Source organism: Chrysochloris asiatica, unplaced genomic scaffold, assembly GCF_000296735.1.
Source record: "Chrysochloris asiatica unplaced genomic scaffold, ChrAsi1.0 scaffold00062, whole genome shotgun sequence".
Taxonomy (NCBI): domain Eukaryota; kingdom Metazoa; phylum Chordata; class Mammalia; order Afrosoricida; family Chrysochloridae; genus Chrysochloris; species Chrysochloris asiatica.
Genome location: NW_006408580.1, coordinates 17216065 through 17237485, shown reverse-complemented (window position 1 = coordinate 17237485; position 21421 = coordinate 17216065). Strand labels below are relative to the sequence as shown.

At 40.7% G+C, this 21421-nt stretch overlaps 1 protein-coding gene across 1 annotated transcript in view; it reads left to right on the top strand.

The window, feature by feature from the left end:
* The first annotated feature begins 613 nt into the window (after nucleotides 1–613).
* LANCL3 (LanC lantibiotic synthetase component C-like 3 (bacterial)) overlaps nucleotides 614–21421 on the top strand; it is a 169632-nt gene continuing 148824 nt past the window's right edge. Inside the window, exon 1 of the mRNA XM_006864281.1 lies at nucleotides 614–1186. Coding sequence (XP_006864343.1) covers nucleotides 614–1186 — 573 coding nt within the window. The remainder of the gene's footprint in view (nucleotides 1187–21421) is intronic.

The following is a 21421-nucleotide window of genomic DNA, read 5'->3' as shown; positions in this document are numbered from 1 at the left end:
AGAAAAAGATGAACAGAAAACTAGATGGCGAGGAACAGTAAAGGGAGGTGGTGCAGATGCAGCCTGCATACCTAGAACAACACTTTGAATATACAAGGGACTTACGGTGGGTGGTCACCTCCACCTCCAGGTATTTGTGTGCCCAGACTCAGCGTTCCAGCTGGGTGTCCCCTGCGTCCCGACCTTCCACCTTGAGGGGAGGAGCTGGGGGCGGAGCCGGAGGAGGGGTTCGGGCCCCGCGTGGGTTCTGCTGGAGATCACCTCGGCGCCTTGGAAAGGCCACCAAGCTGCAGCAGAGCAGGAGAGATCAGGTTTGGAGAAGGCGTGGCCTCAGGGAGGGGGGCGAACGACACACATTCCCCACATTCACCCGGGAGATTCTGGAGCCTCGCGACAACCCGGTGCTCCACTTGTCCACCTGCTCCGTGCGTCCTCCTCGCACCCGCCTCCTCTTGTCACCTCTCTTCTCATCCTCCTGGCTCCATCCTCGCTGCATCCACCGCCTTCTGAGCGCCACACAGAGAGGAAGGTGGTGTGCAGGGCTGTAGGGCGAGCGCGCAAGCCCGCAAGGTCCCAGACTTGGCTTTCGGGGCCCGGGGACACCGGCGGCAGCATGGACACCAAGCGCTGCTTTGCCAACCGCTTCGATGACTACCAGGGCAGCCTGCCGGCGGGCCAGTGTGAAGAAGCCGTGGGGCCCTTGATCACTGCCACCATCGAGCGCATTCTCCAGCAGCTGCCCCCGATCGGGGGTTCCACCGAGGCTCGGGGGGCAGCAACCGGGGCCAGCGGATGCCAGGGGGGACTGTATGGCGGCGTGGCTGGGGTCGCCTACATGCTCTACCACGTCTCACAGAGTCCACTCTTCGCCTCGACCCGGGAGCGCTATTTGCGCTCTGCCAAGCGCCTCATCGACGCGTGCTCCAGAGCTGAGGAGTGGGGCGAGCCAGACGCCGACACCCGCGCCGCCTTTCTGCTCGGGGGCGCGGGCGTGTATGCTGTGGCCACGCTAGTGTACCACGCCTTGGGCCGGTCTGACTATGTGCAGCCCTTGGGCAAGTTCCGCGCTCTGTGCGCCGTCTGCGCGCCGGTCTCCTTCCTGGAGTGTGGCTCTGACGAGCTGTTCGTGGGCCGCGCAGGCTACCTGTGCGCTGCACTGGTACTCAAGCAGAAACTCGCCCAGGAGGTAAGAGGCAGTCTGGGCCACTGGGGAGCGCCCACTGCCTGCTGGGTTCTGCCTGCCCAGCCCCAGGAGCATAACCCTTGACAGTTCCTTCCCTCTCTTTGTTAATCTTTGTCTGGCGCTGTCTCTTCATTCTCTTGAGGTCTATTTCGTGCTTTTTTTCTGTCTGTCCCTCCCTTCTTTTCAGTGTTTCATTTATTGAGATTCTCAGTCTTTGCACTTTGTTTGTTATACGCTGATCTTGGTATCTTCATAGATGCTACTTTACCCAATAGCTTGCTGGAGGCTGCCAGCATGTCCCTTTTAAAAAAGATGCAAAACCCTCAAAAATGAAAGGGATTTCCCATCCTTTGACAAGATTAAAAGCCGAATGCTAGAGTACTGAAAAAGTAGTGAAACTTTTGGAAACTGATTATGCTACCCTTGTTTCCATGCATTGTTGTAGTAGTACTTTGCTTCTGGAACCCCCAATCTATACGTCTGATGTGCTTACTATTCACTTCAGCTCATGGCTCTTGTTAAATGCACGTCTGATGGTGATATACCCCTTTTAATATGTAAATGTGGACTTAAGAAAGACAGGCATAAAGAATTGCACCCCATTTTGGCAGAATGTATGGTTTTTCATTTTAGCATTTGTAGTTATGATGATCAATACCACACCCTTTTTGGCATGCAGCTTCTCTTAATGAATGGCTTTTCAGTGGATCCTTGGGTTAGGCATTGAACCAGACGGTAGTTCAAACCCACCAGCTGCCTCACAGTAGAAAAATGAGACTGTCTGAATCACAGAAACTGTATATGGGGTCGCTACGAGTTGGAACTCTCAATGTCAATGTGATTTTGGTATATATGATTATGGGTGTTTTCTTATTTTCCGTGTTCACTTTTAATACAGATTCTGGATATTAGATTGTTGTGAAGTGCCATTGACTGCATTTGAACTCATAGAAGCAATATATAGGGTTTCTAAGGCTGTAAATCTTTATAAGAGCAGTAAGCTTCATCTCTCTCCCTTGGAGCCTCTGGTGGGTTTCAACTGTCCACTTTGTGTTTTACAGTGCCACTAGTGTTCCTGGATATGTTGTTGTTGTTAGTACCATTGAGTCAGTTCTGAATCATAGTGACCCTATATAGAGTCTCCAAGGAGCGGCAGGTGGGTTTGAACTGCTGACCTTTCAGTAAGCATTCTAGTACTTCTATTGTGCTATATTAGAATGTGTCAGATTCCTATGCAATAGGGAGAAAACCTTCAAAGGATCATAGTAACTAAAACTGAAAGAGAAACATTTTTCATTCATAACCTACTGGAACCAAATATTTTTCTAGGGAGGAAGTGACACATGAAACTTGGATGAGAGAGGTGTTTGAAGAAAAATAAAAGGTATACAGATTATTTTACAAGTGTAATTAACTTAGATAACCTCTACAAAGACAGACTTGATATTTTCTTGATGTTCAGCAGGTGACGTCGTTTCAAGTGAGAAAAAAAAAAAAAAATACTGAAGAATGTGCCTGTGCTAGCAGGGCAGCAAAGGTCTGTGAGACAAAGTTATCTTGAAATAGTTCACTTTGCCTCTGAGTCACTTTTGTCTGCTAGCAGTTTTCCCAGTTGTATAAAACTGGTCAGAAGGTCACAGAGCTATTTGCATATTATTTGCATCATATTTGCATCTGTTCTTAGGACCTTGCAAGTCTGCCAATCAGCAATATTCAAGTTCGGTTGTTTTTTTTTACCCCCCACCCTGTTGTTTCCCTTAAGCTTGATTCTTTACCTCTCCATACTTTGGGGCCTTTTCTCTTGACTGGAATTATAAAGATGAGGAGACCCACCACTTGCTATTGTTGTTGTTGTTAAGTCAGTTCCGACCCATAGTGACCCTATATAGGGTTTCTGAGGAGCAGCTGGTGAGCTTGAACCACCAAGCTTGCACGTCAAACTGACTTTGCAGTCCAATGCATTAATCCTCAGTGCCACACCAGGACTCCTTGTTGTTGTTGTTTAGTGCCACTGAGTGGATTCCGACCCAAAGCGACCCAGTATAGACCTGTCTATTTTTACTAAGCAAGCAAACCAGAACTGTCTATTTTTACTAATCAAGCCTCCAGTCGATTCCGACCCAAAGTGACCCTGTATAGGGTTTCCGAGGAGCAGCTGGTGAGCTTGAACCACTGACCTTGCAGTTCAAATGGCTTTGCAGTCTGACTCATTAACCCACAGTGCCACACCAGAACTTCCATTATTCCCCTTGTTGTTGTTGTCAAGTGCCGTCAAGTCGATTTGTGAGCTTGAACTACCGACATTGTAGTTCAAAGGGCTTTGCAGTCTAGCACATTAACTCACAGGGCCACACCAGCACTCCTTAGATAGACGCAAATCAGGACGCCTTACCTCAAAACTGGTGGCCCAGGACCCTTCTGTAACTTTGATCTCCAGAGATATTTAATAAGACCTCTTTTCTGTCCTCTTGCCAAACCAGAGCTGTCTATTTTTACTAATCAAGCAGAGGTGATTTGGCCTTTGTTCCCAGGAGAGGCAACAAGCTCAGAGGGTAAAATTCAGCTCTTATCTTGAGCAGTTCAGCCAGGCCGTGAGCCAGCTACAGTTGTGGCAGTCCAAGATATTCAAGCCAGGGCTTTGAACTAGTTCATTCCAAGTTGACCCCATGCTGAGAATTTGCATTTATACCCCAAATATGCTGAATCAATCTGCATTTTAACAAGATCCCTAAGGTCTGTAAGAATAGGGATCTTGTTAAACTATGTTGTTGTTAAGTTCCCTCCAGTCTGTTCAGGAGCACCTGGTGGGTTTGAACTGCTGATCATGTGGTTCACAGTCCAGGGCTGATCCAAACTATAGAACCAATTAAGTATACCTGTGTTGAAACAGTAGATTCTTAGCAGCAGGTCAAACCAGAATGATCTGATTTGAAGCCCTGGTTCAAGTTTAAAAGGTTCAGGGCAGGGACAAAGCATACCAGGCTGGAAGCCCCTGGAGAGTGAACAGTTTTATGTCCCACCCCCACTCCCTAGTCCTAGCTAGTTATGGCTTTTTTGTCCTCAGTAGATCAACCATAAATCTTGATTAAATTGAACCATAAACTTCTGTTCTTTTTCTATAAATAATCGGTCATTAAGTTCTGCGTTTCTTTCTCTCCAGTGTCACTTATATTTGCCTTCCACACAACAACAGCAGTTATCACTCTAGTCTAGATTCTTCCCACACTGATTCTTCTACTCAAGCCCTCCCGTCTACTGCTAAGAAACCAATCTTCTTAAAAGCCCTTTTTATTATGTCATTTCCCTGCTCAACATCCTGCAACGGCTCTCTGTTACCTTCCCATCAGAGACTTCTCATCTCCCTCATAATTAAAGCTAAGGTCTTTGAACCAGTTCTTCCGGGTTCAATCACAACTGATGAAGCGAAACTGGAATGCATGCAAATTTATAAAATGTGGTGTACCAGAACAATAACCAGAAAGTGAAAAATTAGGAGTTGATATCCAGCAAGAAACAATCTCCCTTCTAGAAAAGAAGGTAGCATGCGTGGTGCAAAGCAACCAAATCTCTTGAATAGCAGAATCACAAACAACTGTGCTATTTTCAATGATGGTGGTTGACAGCGTTACTTTAAATATGTGTCTCTTTCCACAGGACTAGCAATAATCCAATCTCCTGCATTGGGTTCCTGAAAGAGTTCACTATGCCTCTTCTGAGTCTTCCATTATAGTATGGGCTTTGACCCATAGTATTTCCCAGTCCAGTTATTGTTCCAATATACCTAGAATTTATTAAGTCATGTCTGTTCTGATTTCACTGCATCACCCATGACTGAACTGGTTTGAAGCCATGCTTTAAAGTGGCTGAAAACACCCTACATCATGAGGTCTCCAGTTAGCCTATACCACTTCTCACTCTCTCTGCTTCAGCCAGATTGGCCTTCTTACTATTTCAGGCATTTTCCTATCTTGTTGTTGTTGTTGTTATGTGCCGTGGAGTCGGTTCCGACTCATAGCTACCCTGTAAAGGGTTTCCGAGGCTATAAATCTTTACAGGAGCAGAAAGCCTCATCTTTCTCCCGCGGAACAGCTGGTAGTTTCGAACTGCTGACTTTGCGGCCCGCAGCCTGATTCGTAACCACTACGCTATCAGAGTGTTTGTACTAATTGTTTCACTGTTGGAATGCTCTCCCTCTAGATATTTTCATAGATTGTGCCATCACCTTGTTCAGATTGTGCCACCACCTTCTTAGCGAGGCCTTCGCTCTCTGTTAGATGTTGTTAGGTGCTGTTAAGTTGGTTCTGAGCCATATGCACAACAGAATAAAACACTGCCCAGTCCTGCACCATCCTCACGATTATTGTTACATTTGAACACATTGCTGCGGCCACTGTGTCAGTCCATCTCATTGGGAATCTTTCCCTTTTTTGCTGTCTTTTGAAAAGAACTGGTCCCTTCTGACAACATAACCGAAGTTGTTGTTAAGTGTGTCCAGTCGGTTCTGACTTATAGTGACACATTTGAAGGAGCAGTTGGTGAGATTGAACTGCTGACCTTGTGGTTGAAACCAACCTTGCAATCCAGTGCTTTACCCCACAGCGCCATACCAAGACTCCAAAGTGTGAAAGGTGAAGTCTCGCTATTCTAGCTTCTAAGGAGTATTCTGGCTGTACTTCTTCCAGCACAGATTTGTTTGTTGTTCTGGAAGTCCATGGTACTTTTAATATTTTTCTCCAACACCATAACTTAAATGCATCGATTCTTCTACATTATTCCTTATTCATTGTTCAACTGTCACGTGCATATGAGGTGACTGAAAATACCATGACTTGAGTAAAGCACACCTTAGTTCTCAAACTGACATTTTTGTTCTTTAACACTTTAAAGAGGTCTTTTGCAGCAGATTTGCCTAATGCAATACAGCATTTGATTTCTTGACTGCTGCTTCCATGAGTGTTGATTGTTGGATCCAAGCAAAAAGAAATCTTTGACAACGTCAACCTTTTTTAATTTCCCCCATTTATCATGATGTTATTTATTGGTACAGTTGTGAGGCTTTTTGTTTTCTTTGCATTTAGTGGCAATCCATATTGAAGGCTGTGGTCTTTGATCTTCATCATTAAGTATTTTAAGTCTTCTTTGTATCGTCTGCATATGGCAGGTTATTAATGAGTATTACTCCAATCCTAATGCCTCATTCATCTTCATATAATCCAGCTTCTCGTATTAAATGTTCATCATACAGATTGGATAAGTGTGGTGAACGGATACAACCCTGGTGTACCCTTTGCCTGATTTGTTATTTGAACAACTGCTCTTTGGTCTATGTACAGGTTACTCATGAGCAAAACTAAGTGTCCTGGAATATCATTTTTCACAATGTTTTACATTATCAGGATCCACACAGTAAAAAGTTTTTGCATAGTCAATAAAAGCACAGGTAAATGTCTCTCTGGTATTCTCTGCCTTGCTACATGTCCTCTTCTGAATCTGTCCTGTATTTCTGGCAGTTCTCTGTTGTTGTACTTTTGCACCTGTTTTTGAATTATCTTCAGCAAAATTTTATTTGCATGTGATATTTATGATACTGTTTGATGATTTCTGCATTCTGTTGTGTCATTTGTCTTTGTAATGGTCACAAATATGGATCTCTTCCAGTCAGTTGGCCAGGTAGCTGTATTCAAAATTTCTCTGTAGAGATGAGTGAGCGCCTTCAGTCCTGCTAAATATTTCAATTTGTGTTGTCTACCGTATGTAAAAGGAGTTCTGGTAGCATAGTGGTTATGAATCTGCTGTGAACCTTAAGGTCAGCAGTTCAAAACTACCAGCTGTTCCACAGGAGAAAGATGAGGCTTTCTGTTCCTGTAAAGATTTACAGTCTCGGAAACCCTGTACAGGATCTCTATGGGTCAGAACCAACTCCACGGCACATAACAACAACAACAACTGTATGTAAGGAATCCTGGTGTGGTGTTGTGGGCTAATGCGCTGGACTGCAAAGTCGTTTGAACTACAAGGTTGGTGGTTCAAGCTCACCAGCCGTTCCTTGAAAACCCTATAGAGATTCGCTATGGGTCGGAACCGACTCTACGGCACAACAGTAACAACTGTATGTAAAACTGAAACCCTGCCCCCAGACCACCTTTTCTTCATTCTTGCTTTATTTTACTTATTTTATTTATTTCTGTCTCCCCCAATTATAATTATATATATAAAGGATATATATAAAGGTTATATATATATAAAGGATATATATATTCTTTTTTTTTCTTATGTATACCCAGCACCAAGACATTATCTGAACCATATTTAGGTACTCAAGTTTTGGGGAATTGTTGCCAATAATGTCTACTCCATGGTTTATTTCATTGCTAATTTTAATGGTATCCAATTTCAGTACTTTGTGGTGCAATTGTTGGTGTCATGTTTAAGAGATCTCTTTTCACTGCCAGAGTTTCAGCAAATATTTGTTGAACGAATGAATAAAGTCTAGTTTCTTACATTTTTTCCCTCAGATCAAGTTGAATCCTTAGACTAGTACAAACTACACTTTTTTGTGTATAGAAAAATCACCTGAGGATTTGTTAATAAAATACAGATTCTGATTTAGCAGATCTGGTGAGAAACAGCTCCATTAATAATCAGAGTGTATGAAATATAAATCTAGGAAAATTTTAATTTATCCAAAATGAAATGGAACTCATAGAGATCGATATCCTAGGCATTAGTGAGTTGAAATGGACAGATATTGATCATTTTGAACTGGACAATTGTATGACCTACTATGCTGAGAATAACGAATAGAAGAGGAATGGTGTCACATTCACTTTGAAAAACAGCATTTCAAGATCCATCGGTGATAAGATAACACTCAAACGCCTATAAGGAAGATAAGCTGATACCACTACTATTCAAATTATGCACTAACCACTAAAACCAATAATGATGATACTGAAGAATTCTGCCAAGTTCTCTAGTCTAAAATGGATCAAATATGCAATGAAGATTTAGTCATATTACTGGTGATTGAAATGAGAAAGTTGGAAACCAGGAGGAAGAATCTTTAGTTGGAAAATATGATCTTGGTGATAGAAATAATGCTAGAGATTTACAACCTTGGAAACCTTATGGGGCCACTCTGCTCTGTTTTGTGTGGTCACTATGAGTCGGAGTCAAGTAATTGTCAATGGGTTCTACGTCCCATGGCACTTGTAAACTATTTCGAGAGTATTTTAAGCAGCAACTGTTTGCATATTTTCTTAGTTTTTCTTTAAATAGTAATTAGTATGACTGTCATCATAGTAACAAGATAAAAATCAAACAAAGGATACAGAAAGATATAAAACAAAGCAAGTCTTCTTCACATGTATTTATTAGCCTTTTCTTTTTCCTTTTAGAAATAATCTGTTTCATAAAATGAAGTACCTATTTTTAAATTAATTTATGTAAGTGATCATATTGTACATATTATTTTGCAGTTTTCTCTTGTTTAATGTACATTGGGATCTTTACACACACTCCATAAAGAGCTTTGTCATACTTTACATTGTCTCTATTTAAGGGACATACCCTACTTTAAGGAGTCCTGGTGTGGCGCTGTGGGTTAATGCGCCAGAACCAACTCAGTGGCACTTCACAACAACAACAACAAACCCACTTTAAACCTCATTGATGGGCATTTAGGTTGATTCATGCCTTTTGTTTTTCTATGAAAAGTACTACTATAAAAGTGCACCTATGTATACATATAATATGGTTATGTACACATGCATATGTATTACTGTTGTTAAGTGCCATTGAGTCGGTTCAGACTTATAGCGACTCTTTATAGGGTTTCCGAGGAGTGACTAGCGGGTTTGAACCATTGATCTTGAGGTTAACAGTCCAGTGCTTATCCTACAGCACCACAACAGGACCCCTGTGATTGCTAAAAGGATGTAGTAAAAGCTAACACTTCTTGCCATCCATTGCTGTAAGCACTTTATATGCATTGCATCATTTAATACTACCAGCAACCTATGACATAGGAACCGTTACTGTCTCTATCATGCCCAGTAAGAAAAACTGAGGCACACAGAGTCTGAAAAACTTGTTCAATGTCACACAGAGATGACATCATTCATTAAATTAAATCGCAAAAATGAAATTATCAAGCTAATGGGGGAAAAAAAAAAGAAGAAGCAGTCAGACTCCCAACGAGATGGATTGACAAAGTGGCAGCAGCTATTGGCCCAGGCATAGCAATGATTATGAGGTTGGCCCAGGGCCGGACAGTGTTTCGTTCTGTTGTGCATAGGGTCACTATGAGTCAGTACTGACTCAATAGCACCTAACAACAACAGCAACAACAATCAGAAATTAATACAATCGGTCATTTCCACATTCACAGCACAATACACATATAGTAAAATGTCACTAAAACAGCTTCCTTATAGAACCCCCGAATTTTACATTAATTAACTGCTAAATAATAATGCAATACATTTAAAACTGAGGAAAATTAAAACAACTCCAAATGAATTTAAAATGGAAATGCTCAAATCTTTTCCTTTTTGTTTCCTTTTCTTTCCAGCACAATAATTCAATGTAGTTGTTACGTGCCGTCAAGTGGTTCTGACTCATAGCACCCCTGTATAAAGATTCTGAGGAGCTGCTGGTGGATTTGAACCACCGGTCTTGCAGTTAGCAGTCCAGTGTTTATCTACAGTACCACACCAGACTTCCAATGATTTAATAGGCCTACTCAAAGTAACCCAGAAAGTCTTAGATATAATTTAATTACAACCTTTCAGCTATTCTATTAATATCTTATTAACATACATTCCAAGAAGCCCTGGTTGTGCATTGGTTACACAGTTGACTGCTAACTTTAAGGTCTGCAGTTCTAATCCACCAATGAATGGCTCCACAGAAGCAAAGACCTGGCAATATGCTCCCATAAAGATTACAATTCCGAAAACTCTATGGGCCAGTGTGGAGCTGTAGGATAAATGCTGGACTCCTAACCACAAGGTCGGCAGTTCAAACCACAAAAACTCTATACAGGGTCGTTATGATTTGGAACTGACTCTACAGCACTTAACAACAACCAGAGGGTCACTGTGAGTCAAAACTGACTCGATGGCATACAACAGCAATATACATTCCATTCAAAATCAAACTTACTTGTATTACAATTATTTGAAGAGTATGATTTAAGTTTTTTGTTACTGAACAGATAAATTGGAAAAAACGATTGGCAGTAAAGATTCTTTTAAATGTCATTGTCTGAAACACTGTCCAGTCCTGGGCCAACCTCATAATCATTGCTATGCCTGGGCCAATAGCTGCTGCCACTGTGCCAATCCATCTCTTTGGGGGGATCTTCCTCCTTTTTTTTGGATTAGGTTTGATAATTTCATTTCTGCTGTTTAATTTAATGAATGATTATTATCATGTGACTGGCTCCTACAGAATAAATAATACGTTTCCTCCACGTGGCAGAGATTGTTGCTGTTGTTAAGGGCAGTCAAGTTGGTTCTGACCCATAGCAATCCTGTATAAGGTTTCCGAGGAGCGGCTGGTGAACTTGAACCACTGACCATGCAGTTCAAACGGACATTGCAGTCCAGCACATAACCCACAGCACCACCCCAGGATTCTGACAAAGTTCTTTAATATTCCCCATGTGGTAATGACCTCTTGATAAATGAGCAGACAGTTCTGGATGTGTCAAAGTAAATGTTTCTCTTCGTGATTCAGTTTTACAAACTTGATCTCTGACCTATGCTCATTAATGAAGTACAATGTTTTGGATATTTGGTTTGCCTCATAAAAGTGTGCTGTTCTCTAGATTTTCTTATATATATGCACAGCTTAACTTTTCCTAATTATTTTCTGTACAGATACAGTTACTTGTGAAACATACCAAGTTAAAAGATATGTAATTCCTGGGGGTGCTAGTCAATTGGACAAATGGTATTTTGAATTTTTCAAGAAGTCTTTTGACCCATTGTTTCAAGCAAGGTGAACAAAGCAGAATTTTGTCAGATAAGATTTCTCTTTCAGTAGCACTTTAACTATTAAATAACCCAGACAATAAATGTCATTGGCATGTTGAGAATTGTGAGTTGTTACATGGGCCATAAAGAAGCTGTCTCTTCAGAGGAGGGAAAATCTTAACATACTTCATGAGTGAGAGAAATCATCTAAATGAGAGGTGGCAAAACAAATATTGTCAGCATTTATGTGTGGTTGGCTGTTATTGTGGCCATCTGCTGACTCCATTGCTTTATCTGGAATGAAGTCCCTGTGTTCAATGGAGTGTTGAAATCCGGTGTCCATGGCAACCAAAGCTTCACCAATCTCAAAGCAGATACTGTGGAGATGAGTTGAATTTCTACCCATACAATGACTTTCAGAGGAAGTCACCTTGCTAACAGACTGTATGGTGCTGTAGGATCAGCACTGGATTGTGAACTATAAGTTCGGTAGTTTAAACCAACCAGCTACTCCTCGGAAACCCTATACAGGGTTGCTATGAGTCTGAACCGACTTGAAAGCACTTACAAGGTTGAAGAGATCCAATGTGCAATCAGAAATGGAAGGGCTGGCCATATGGTGCATTATAGAAACACAGTTATCTTACTGTTGTAAATGCTTCTCCCTTTCCTTGTAAGGCAAGAAGAATTGCACATGTATTACAAATTGCAACTGTTGAAAGAGGGAGGAGTCTCAATGCGTATATTAAAATATGATGGCTAAGAACTGAGTTTTGAAAGTCAAATATCCCTGCAATTGCTTCCTGGCTCCACCATTGTAGCTGGATGACCTTGGGCAAGTAACTTAACATGTCTGAGCTTTAATTTCCTCATCTGCAAAATGCAATGCAAGTAGCACCTTCCTCTTAAAGTTTCTATGCTGCTGTGAAGACTCAGTGAGATTGTTTTAAGGTGCAGAGTAATGACTTTGCACAAGCCATCCATTGCTTTAAGATTAGTTTGAGTATTATTATCATTAATGTGGACTCCTAGTATGGCGCTGTAAGATCAGCACTGGATTGTGAAACACAAGGTCGGCAGTTCAAACCCATCAACTGTTTCTTGGAAACTCTATACAGGGTCTGTATGAGTGAGTCAGAACAGATTCAAAGGCACTTAACAACAACAACAACATTAATGCAAAGTGAGACTTGTTGGATAAATATTATATGTGTGTTTTTTTTAAGTTCAACCAGACTGTCTAATACATGGTGGTATTCAGAGCTGCTTGCTATGTGTCTGATCACAGCAGCAAAGCTTTCAAATTTTCACACAGAGGCCCTAAAGGGCATGAGGGAAATAGCCATAGCTCTCATGCAGGAGATTAAGCTGAGCTGCCCAGAAAGATTATGTGTCAAGGTAAATTGAGTGACTGGGCATCACCCCTGAAACACAAACCTGTGTGTTACCCACTGCAATTTGCTTCCTTCAGGGAAAGGGATCTTCTTTTCTCTTTTTATAATGCTTGACTTTTGTAGACTTAATTAACCCTGCAATTCAGGAACTGGCTTTTCTGAGTTTCTGCTTTGTACGCCTTGGAAGTAAATCAACTGATTGGCTTTATGGGACTGTCCGTCACTATGCTGGTGCTGCTGAAAGGGTTGTTTCTTTCTCTGCTGCGCCCCACCCCCACCCCCACCCCGGCTCCCATTCTAAGTGGTGAATCCAAGGAGCTCCTTCTTGCTTGTATGTTCACTTCTCTGCTCCTAAAGGTCATTTGCTTGTATGGCACCCACTAATGTAGAATTTGAGATGAATTTCTATATTTGTGACTTTGGTGAAGTGACAAATTCAAGTGAGTTTTTTCCTCAGTAAATGTTTCATCTTATGTACATTTAGTAGCTTGTTTCAAAGAAGAATTACTTCAAATGTTTCTTCAGCAATCTAGGTCCAGGAATTTTAATTTTTTAAAAGAATACATTAATGCACTTTCTTATTTTTATGTCCATACTAGATGGCATACACTCACTGTCAATTTTATCAATTTAAATCTACAGTTTACTCTTTAGTTATCTATGAGTGTATTAATTTATAACATAATGCTCTTAATATTCACATCTACACGACTCTAATAATAAGGTATAATTATGACTTGCCCTTTATTCTTAATCAGTGAGGTGTCATGTACATTTGTAGTACTGCTTAAGATCGTCAATACCACCCTGATTGGGTCTAGGATTTGGATGTAGTCTCTTGTGATTATTACTGTGTTTTTCTCTGATCTCTGGTTTCAAGGACAGTTGCTATCAAATGCAAACATTTGAGCACCCCCTGGAAGGCTTGTTAAAACACAAATCTCAGGCCTCATCCCCAGGGTTTGAAAGTCAGGAAGTCTAGGGTGCAGCCTGAAGATGTGCATATCTAACAAGTTTCTAGGTGCTGCTGCTGCTTGTTCCAGGACTGTACTTTCAAAACCATTGCCTTAGGCTTTTCCCTTAACCTCGGCCAAGCATCTCTGCAATGTAGTATTTGTTCTTGTTAAATGCCATCGAGTCAATTCTGACCCATAGTGATCCTATATAGGGTTCCCAAGGAGCAGCTGGTGATCTTGAACCACCGACCTTGCAGTTCAAACGACTTTGCAGTCTGGCATGTTAGCCCACAGTATCACAAAATTATCTCTACCAGGAAATAATCCAAAGGATAGGATTTGCTATGTGACAGGTACTGTAATAAACATGTTATTTATGTTTGCAAGTGAAAAAAATGGTAACTTAAGAGAAGCTCAGTAACTTGCCTGTCATCACACAGCTAGTAAATTAGTTGAACTCACGTTTTTTTTTTCCTCTACAGAGTTTCTTAATGCGATAGATAGATAGATAGATAGATAGATGATAGATAGATAGATAGATGTAAATGGAATCCTGGTGTGGTGTTGTAGGATAAGCACTGGACCACAAGGTCGGTTTGAACTGCAAGGTTGGAGGTTCAAACCCACCAGTCACTCCTCAGAAACCCTTTACAGGGTCGCTATGAGTCAAACTGACTATAGAAGGCACTTAACAACAACAACATAGATGAAAATCCTCTGCAGGTACATACTGTCAAGAGGAGAGTGAGCTTGTACAACCAAGGCATTTGTAAGAATAGCTTGAATTAAAATTTCACTTAAAGTTGAAAACGACACTACAGGGAGATTCTCCATATTTGTCCCAAACTTTGAGAAGCCTTCAAGTCTCAGCTTCCTAAAATACTAGAAAGGGTGAGAAATTGGAAGTTCCAGATGCCTCTGACAGCAGAGAGGGTATGGATCAGGACTGAGAAAAGAACAGCTAGTTGCAAATTTGATAAAGAGTGGGTTGTTTTTGTTAAGTGACCTCGAGTAATTTCCGGCTCATAGGGACCCTGTATAGGGTTTCCGAGGCTGTAAATCTTTACGGGAGCAGAAAGCCTCATTTTTCTCCTGCAGAACAGCTGGTAGTTTCACCAAAGAAGACATTTGGGCGCCAACAAACATGAAGAAATGCTCAAGGTCACTAGGCATTGCTGTTGTTGTTGTTAAGTGCTGTCGAGTCTATTCCGACCCATAGCTACCCTGTATAGGGTTTCCAAGGAGAAGCTGGTGAGCTTGAAACTTGCAGTTCAAACGACTTTGTAGTCTGATGCATTAGCCCACAGCACCACACCAGGACTCTAGTAGCCATTGTTGTTGCTGTTGTTATGTGTCGTGGAGTCGGCTCCAACTCATAGTGACCCTGTACAGGGTTTCTGTGGCTGTAAATCTTTACGGGAGCAGAAAGCCTCATCTTTCTCCCCCAAACAGCTGGTAGTTTTGAACTGCTGACCCTGAGGTTAGCAGCCCGATTCGTACCCACTACGCTACCAGAGCTGCGTAGCCATTAGAGAGATATAAATCAAAACAACAATGAGATATCATCTCATCCCTGCATTAACAACAAAGTTCAAAAAAAATAGAAAACAGTAAATGCTGGAGAGGGTGTGGAGAGTATGGGACCTTCCTAACCTTCTGATGTGGAATCCCTGGTCTGGCATTGTAAGATAATACACTAGACTGCAAGGTCAGTTTGATCTACAAGGTCGGTGGTTCAAACTCACCAGTTGTTTCTTGGAAACCATATACAAGGTCGCCAAGGAGCTCTGGTAGCGTAGTGGTAATGAATCAGATTGCGAACATTAACCTTAAGGTCAGCAGTTTGAAACTACCAGCTGTTCTGCGGGAGAACAATGAGGCTTTCTGTTCCTGTGAAAATTTACAGCCTCAGAAACCCTGTACAGGGTTGCTATGAGTTGGTTCTGACTCCATGGCACATAACCACTACCACCAAGGGTTGGAATCGACTCAACAGCACTTAACAACAATAACAACCTTCTGATAGAACTGTAAAATGGTGAAACTACTATGGAAATGGTATGGCACTTTCTCAGAAGGTTGGAAATAGAAATACCATATGACCCAGAAATCTCTCTACTTGATATTTACCCTCAAAAACTAAGAGCCATGACACGAATAGTATTTGCACACCCGTGTTCACTGCAGCATTATTCACAACAGCAAAAAGATAGAGACAACCTAGATGCCCATCAGCAGAGAGGTTGAATAAACTTTGATACATACACGCAATGGAATATTATGCAACATTGAAGAATAATGATGAATCTGTAAAACACCGCATAACCTGGAGTAACCTTGAGGCCTTTATGCTGAGTGAAATTAGTGGATCACAAAGAACAGATACTGTATGAGATCACGACTGTAAAAAGTTAAGAAAAGGTTTTCATTTTATGATAAACAAACTATGATGGTTACCAGGGGTGGAAGGAAAGGGAGAATTTGGATAGAGTATGTTGTTGTTGTCAAGTGCTGTCCAGTCGGTTCCAACTCATAACGAGCCTGTATTGAGTTTCCGAGGAGCAGCTGGTGGGTTTGAACTGTTTACCTTGTGATTTGCAGCCCAGTGTTGATCTATAGCATCACACCAGAAGTAGACATGTGCTAACTTGGGTGACAGGGAAGACAGTTAAGAAAAGGTAGAAAGGGAAAAGAAAAGAAAAGGAAATTGCTTTCCTTGCTGTCTCTCTCTCTTTTTTTTTTTTTGTCTAATTCTTTTCTTGCTTCCTGTACTGGAATGGAAACAATATATACTTATTTTCTCATTAGGAGAAAACCACTGGGGTACTGTCCCTGCAAATAAAAAAAAAAAGAGAGAAAGGAAAGCAGGAGGAAAAAGGAAAGAAAGGAAGAGAGAAAAAAAGATTTAGTAGTGGATATTTGATGGTTGTGCAACAAGGAAAAGTGTTGTTGGTGTGGTGGGATGTACATGTAAAAATTGTTGAAATGGCAAATGTTTTGTTATGTATATATTTCTATAATTAAAAAAAGAAAAGAATATAGCCCAGAAAATCCTATGGGGTAGCTCTTCTCTGTCACGGTGGAATTGTTCTGTATCAGAATCAACTCAGTGCACCCAACAGAAGTAAGGAGGCTGCAGGGTTAGGATATGTTCACCAGCCTGTATGCCCATTTTAGTACACACTTGTTACCCAGAACCCCAGATTTATCTACCAAATTTGTGCTGAGTCCATTTAAGGCTTACTGGGAGTGTGGTAGCCCCATAGGGTAAGCAATGGATTGCGAACCACAAGGTACACGGTTTGATACCACCATCCTATCTACAGGAGAAAGGTTCATCTCTGTCTGCTCCTGCAAAGATTTAAAAACCCTTTGAAACTCTATACAGGGTCGCTATGAGTCAGAACCTACTTGAGAATCCCTGAGCCTCCATGTTCTAGAAATCCAAGAAAAATAAATTCATACCTCCCATTCAGGCTGCAATAAAGGTATATTTGTCAATTAAGAAAAAAAAAAAAGGTTGATTCTGAGATGTGAATTAATGTGTGATTTTATTTTTAAGAAAGTGCTTCCAGGAGAAACTGATAACCGAGTGGAGGAAGTATCAAGGAGAAAAAGCCAAACAATGGTATAATTTTAGGCAAAGCCCCAAATCTCTGTCTCATCTTGTGGGGTAGGTCTGGAGTTTCAATTTCATCTCAAGGGTTTGTCCTGACTGGAGGCACACTCTGACACCAGTAATTAGCTACAACTGGGATAAGGTGTAAACTTTAGGTATTTTTGGTGTATTCTTGGCATGCTTCCAAAGTGCCTGTTAGTGATGTTGTTAGGTGTCATAGAGTTGGCTCCAATTCATAATAGATGAAAACACTGCCAAGACTTGCACCATGCTTAAAATTACTGTTGTTTGAGCCTGTTTTTCAGCCACTGTGTTAATCCATTTTATTTAGGGTCTTCTTTTTCACTGATCTTCCACCAAGCAGGATGTCCTTCTCCAGGGACTGGTCTCTCCTGATAATATGTCCAAAATACACAAGGCAAAGTCTTATCCTCGCTTTTAAGGATCATCTGGCTGTACTTCTTTCAAAACAGATTTGTTCATGCTTCTGGCAGTCGATGATGTAGTCAGCATTCTTCACCAATACCATAAATAAATTGAAGTGTATCAATTTTTTGGTCTTCCTTAGTCATTGTCCAGCTTTCACATGTATATTAGGTGATTCATAATAGTTCATCTTATTTTTCATAATGGCATCTTTGCTTTTTAACACTTTAAAGATTTTTTTTGCAGCAGGTTTGTCCAATGCAATTTGTTATTTGATTTCCTGACTGTTGCTTCCACTGGTGTTGATTGCTGGTCCGGATGAAATGCAATCCTTGACAACTTCAGTCTTTTCTCCACTAATCATGATGTTGTTTATTGGTCCAGTTGTGAGATTTTTTTTTTTTTCATTATGTTGAGGAATAATCCATATTGAAGGCTGTAGTATTTGATAATCATCAGTAAATGCTTCATGTCCTCCTCAATTTCAGCAAGCAAGGTTGTATCCCCTGCATATTATAGGTTATTAATGAGCCTTCTTCCAATCTGGATGCTATGTTCTTCATACATTTGAGCATCTCAGATCACTTGCTCAGCATACAGATAGAGTATGTATTCTGAAAGTATGAAACCCTTGCACACACCTCTCCTAATTTTAAGCTGGATAATATTTCATTATATGTATGAGGGGGCTTCAAAATGTTCATGGAAAGATTCCATAATCTTTTAACTTCGCTTTCCATGAACTTTTTGAAGTCCCCACATTTGGTAGCACAGTTGTTACGAATTGAGCCGCAACCGTAAGGTCAACAGTTTGAAACTACTAGTTGTTCCGTGGGATAAAGGTGAGGCTTTCTGCTCCCGTAAAGATTTACAGCCTCGGAAACCCTGTACAGGGTGGGTATGAGTCGGAACCGACTCCACGGCACATAACCACCACCATAGCTATTAGGAGTCTTGGTTTAGGAGTTGCTGGAAAATGCACTGGACCGTAAGGTCAGTTTGAACTGCAAGGTTGGCGGTTTAAATCCTAGACAGGATTGCTATGAATCAGAACAGACTGGATGGCATTTAACAACAACAACATAGCTTTCAGCATGAATTATACCTTAGCATAAAGAAAACAAAAATCTCAGTAAGCAATACAATGATAAACAGAGAAAATATTGAAGTTGTCAAAGATTTCTTTTACTTGGATTCACAAACAATGCTCATGGAAGCTGCAGTCAAGAAATCAAACGACATATTACATTGGGCAGATATATTGCAAAAGACCTCTTTAAAGTGTTAAAAGCAAAAATGTCAGTTTGAAAAGTAAGGCTTACCTGGCCCAAGCCATGCTGTTTTCACTTGTCTCAGTCCTTAGATGGACTAAGGAAGACTTAACAAGAATTGGTATAATTGAGTTATGATGTTGGCAAAGAATATTGAACATACCATGGAGTTTCAGAAGAACAAACAATTCTGCCTTGGAAGAAGGTCAGCTAGAATTTTCCTTAGAAATGAGGATGTTGATACTTGGTCCGGCTTCCTTTGGATATGTTGTCAGGAGAGACTAGTCCTTGAAGAAAGACATCAGGCTTGGTAAAGTAGAGGATCAGTGAAAAAGAGAAAGACTCTCAAAGAGATGGATTGACACAGTGGATGCAACAGTGGGCTCGAACAGAACAATGGTTGTAAGGATGGCATAGGACCAAGCAGTGTGATTCATTCTGTTTATATGGTCACTATGGGTCAGAAACGACTTGACTGCACCAAACAACATCAATCTGTTAAAACTAGCTAAGGAGTTTTCATCTTTTGGCTAGTGTGAATAATGCTGCCAGGAACGTTGGTGAGATACTTATAGTATCTGTTTGAGTTCAGGTGTTCAAGTCTATTGAATATGTACCTAGAAATATAATTGCTGTATTATATGTTTAACTTTTGGAAGAATTGCTAAACAATTTTCCACAGTGGCTGCACCATTTTACAATCCCACTAGCAGTGGATGAGGGTTTCAATTTCTCCGCATTGTTGCCAATATTTTGTTATTTTCTGCCTTCCTGATAATAGCCATCCTACCGGGAGTAAAATATTACCAAATTGTGATTCTGAATGGATTACAAACTCGGCTGCTAATTACAAGATCAGCAGTTCACATCTACCAGTTGCTACTAGGGAGAATGATGAGACTTTCTGTACCCGTAAAGATTTACAGCCTCAGAAACCCTATACAGGGTCACTATGAGTCAGAACCAACTCAGTGGCACACAACCACCAACCACAATGGTTAAAAATGTTGAGCATCTTTTCATGTGCTCGTTGAGCCATTTGTGGTTCCTCTTTGATTAGTGTTGTTGTTAAGTGCCATCGAGTCAGTTCTGACCCATAGCGACCCTATATAAGGTTTTCAAGGAACAGCTAAGGAGCTCTGGTAGTGAGTGCAGTGCTTGCGAATTGGGCTGCTAACCTCAAGATCAGCAGTTCGAAACTACCAGCTGTTCCGTTGGAGAAAGAGGAAGCTTTCTGCTCCTGTAAAGATTTACAGTCTTGGAAACCCTGTACAGGGTCGCTGTGAGTTGGAACTGACTCCATGGCACATCACCACCACCACCAAGGAGCAGCTGGTGAACTTGAACTGCTGACCTTGCATTTCAAACTGACATTGCAGTCCAGCACCTTAACCCACAGAGCCACACCAGGGCTCATACCTCTGATAAAAATGCCTGTTAAAATCGTTGGTCCAATTTTTGTGTTGTTTATCATTCTGCTGTTGAGTTGTAGGAGTTTATATATTCTGGATAGTAAACCCTTATCATATATATGGTTCCCAATTATTTTCTCCCAATCTGTAGGTTATCTCTTTACTTTGTTCAAAAATGTCTTTAAAACACAAAGGTTTTTAATTATGATGAAGTTTTAGTTGCCTGTTTTGTCTTCTGTTACTTGTGTTTTGGTGTCATATCCATGAATTCATTGTTGATAACTAGGTCTTGTTCTAATAATTTTATTATTTTAGTTCATACATTTAGGTATTTTGGTTCATTTTTAATTAATTTTTGTGTGTCGTGTGAGGTATAGGTCCAACTTCATTCTTTTGCATGTAGAGATCCATTTGCTCCAGTGCCTGCCATTTATTGAAGAGACTACTCTTTCCCCATTGGACAGACTTTGCACCTTTGTCAAAAATCAATTGGCCATATATGCATTCAATATTTCTGGACTCTCAACTTTGTTCTATTGATCTACGTGCCTATTGCTACACCAATACCAGTAGTAACTTTTTATATCTGAACGTGTAAGTCCTCCTACTTTGTTTTTTAAAAATATTTCTTTGGCTGTTTGGGACACCTTACTATTTAATATATATTTGAAGATTGGTTTTTCTATTTTTGCAAAAGAGTTGGAATTTTAATAGGGATTGCATTGAATGTTTACATCACTGAGTAGTACTGACATCTTAACAATATTAAAATTTCCATACCGTGAACACAGATTGTCTTTCCATGTATTGTTGTTGTTAAGTGCTGTCAAGTTAGTTCAGACTCATAGCGACCCTGTATAGGGTTTCTGAGGAGCAACTGGTGGGTTTGAACTGCTGACCCTGTGACTGGCAGTCCAGTGCTGGTCCTACAGTGCCATTTATTTAGGATCTCTTTAATTTCTGTCAACAATATTTTATGATCTTTTGTATACAAAGTAGTTCATCCTCGTTAAATTTATTTCAAATTGTTCATTGCTGATGTATAGAAACAGAACTGATTTTTGCGTGTTGATCTTGTACCCCCACGGTTTTGCTGAGTTTGTTTATTAATTTTAGTAGCTTTCTTATGAATTTGGGGTGGTTGTTTTTTATATATATATATATATATATATATATATAT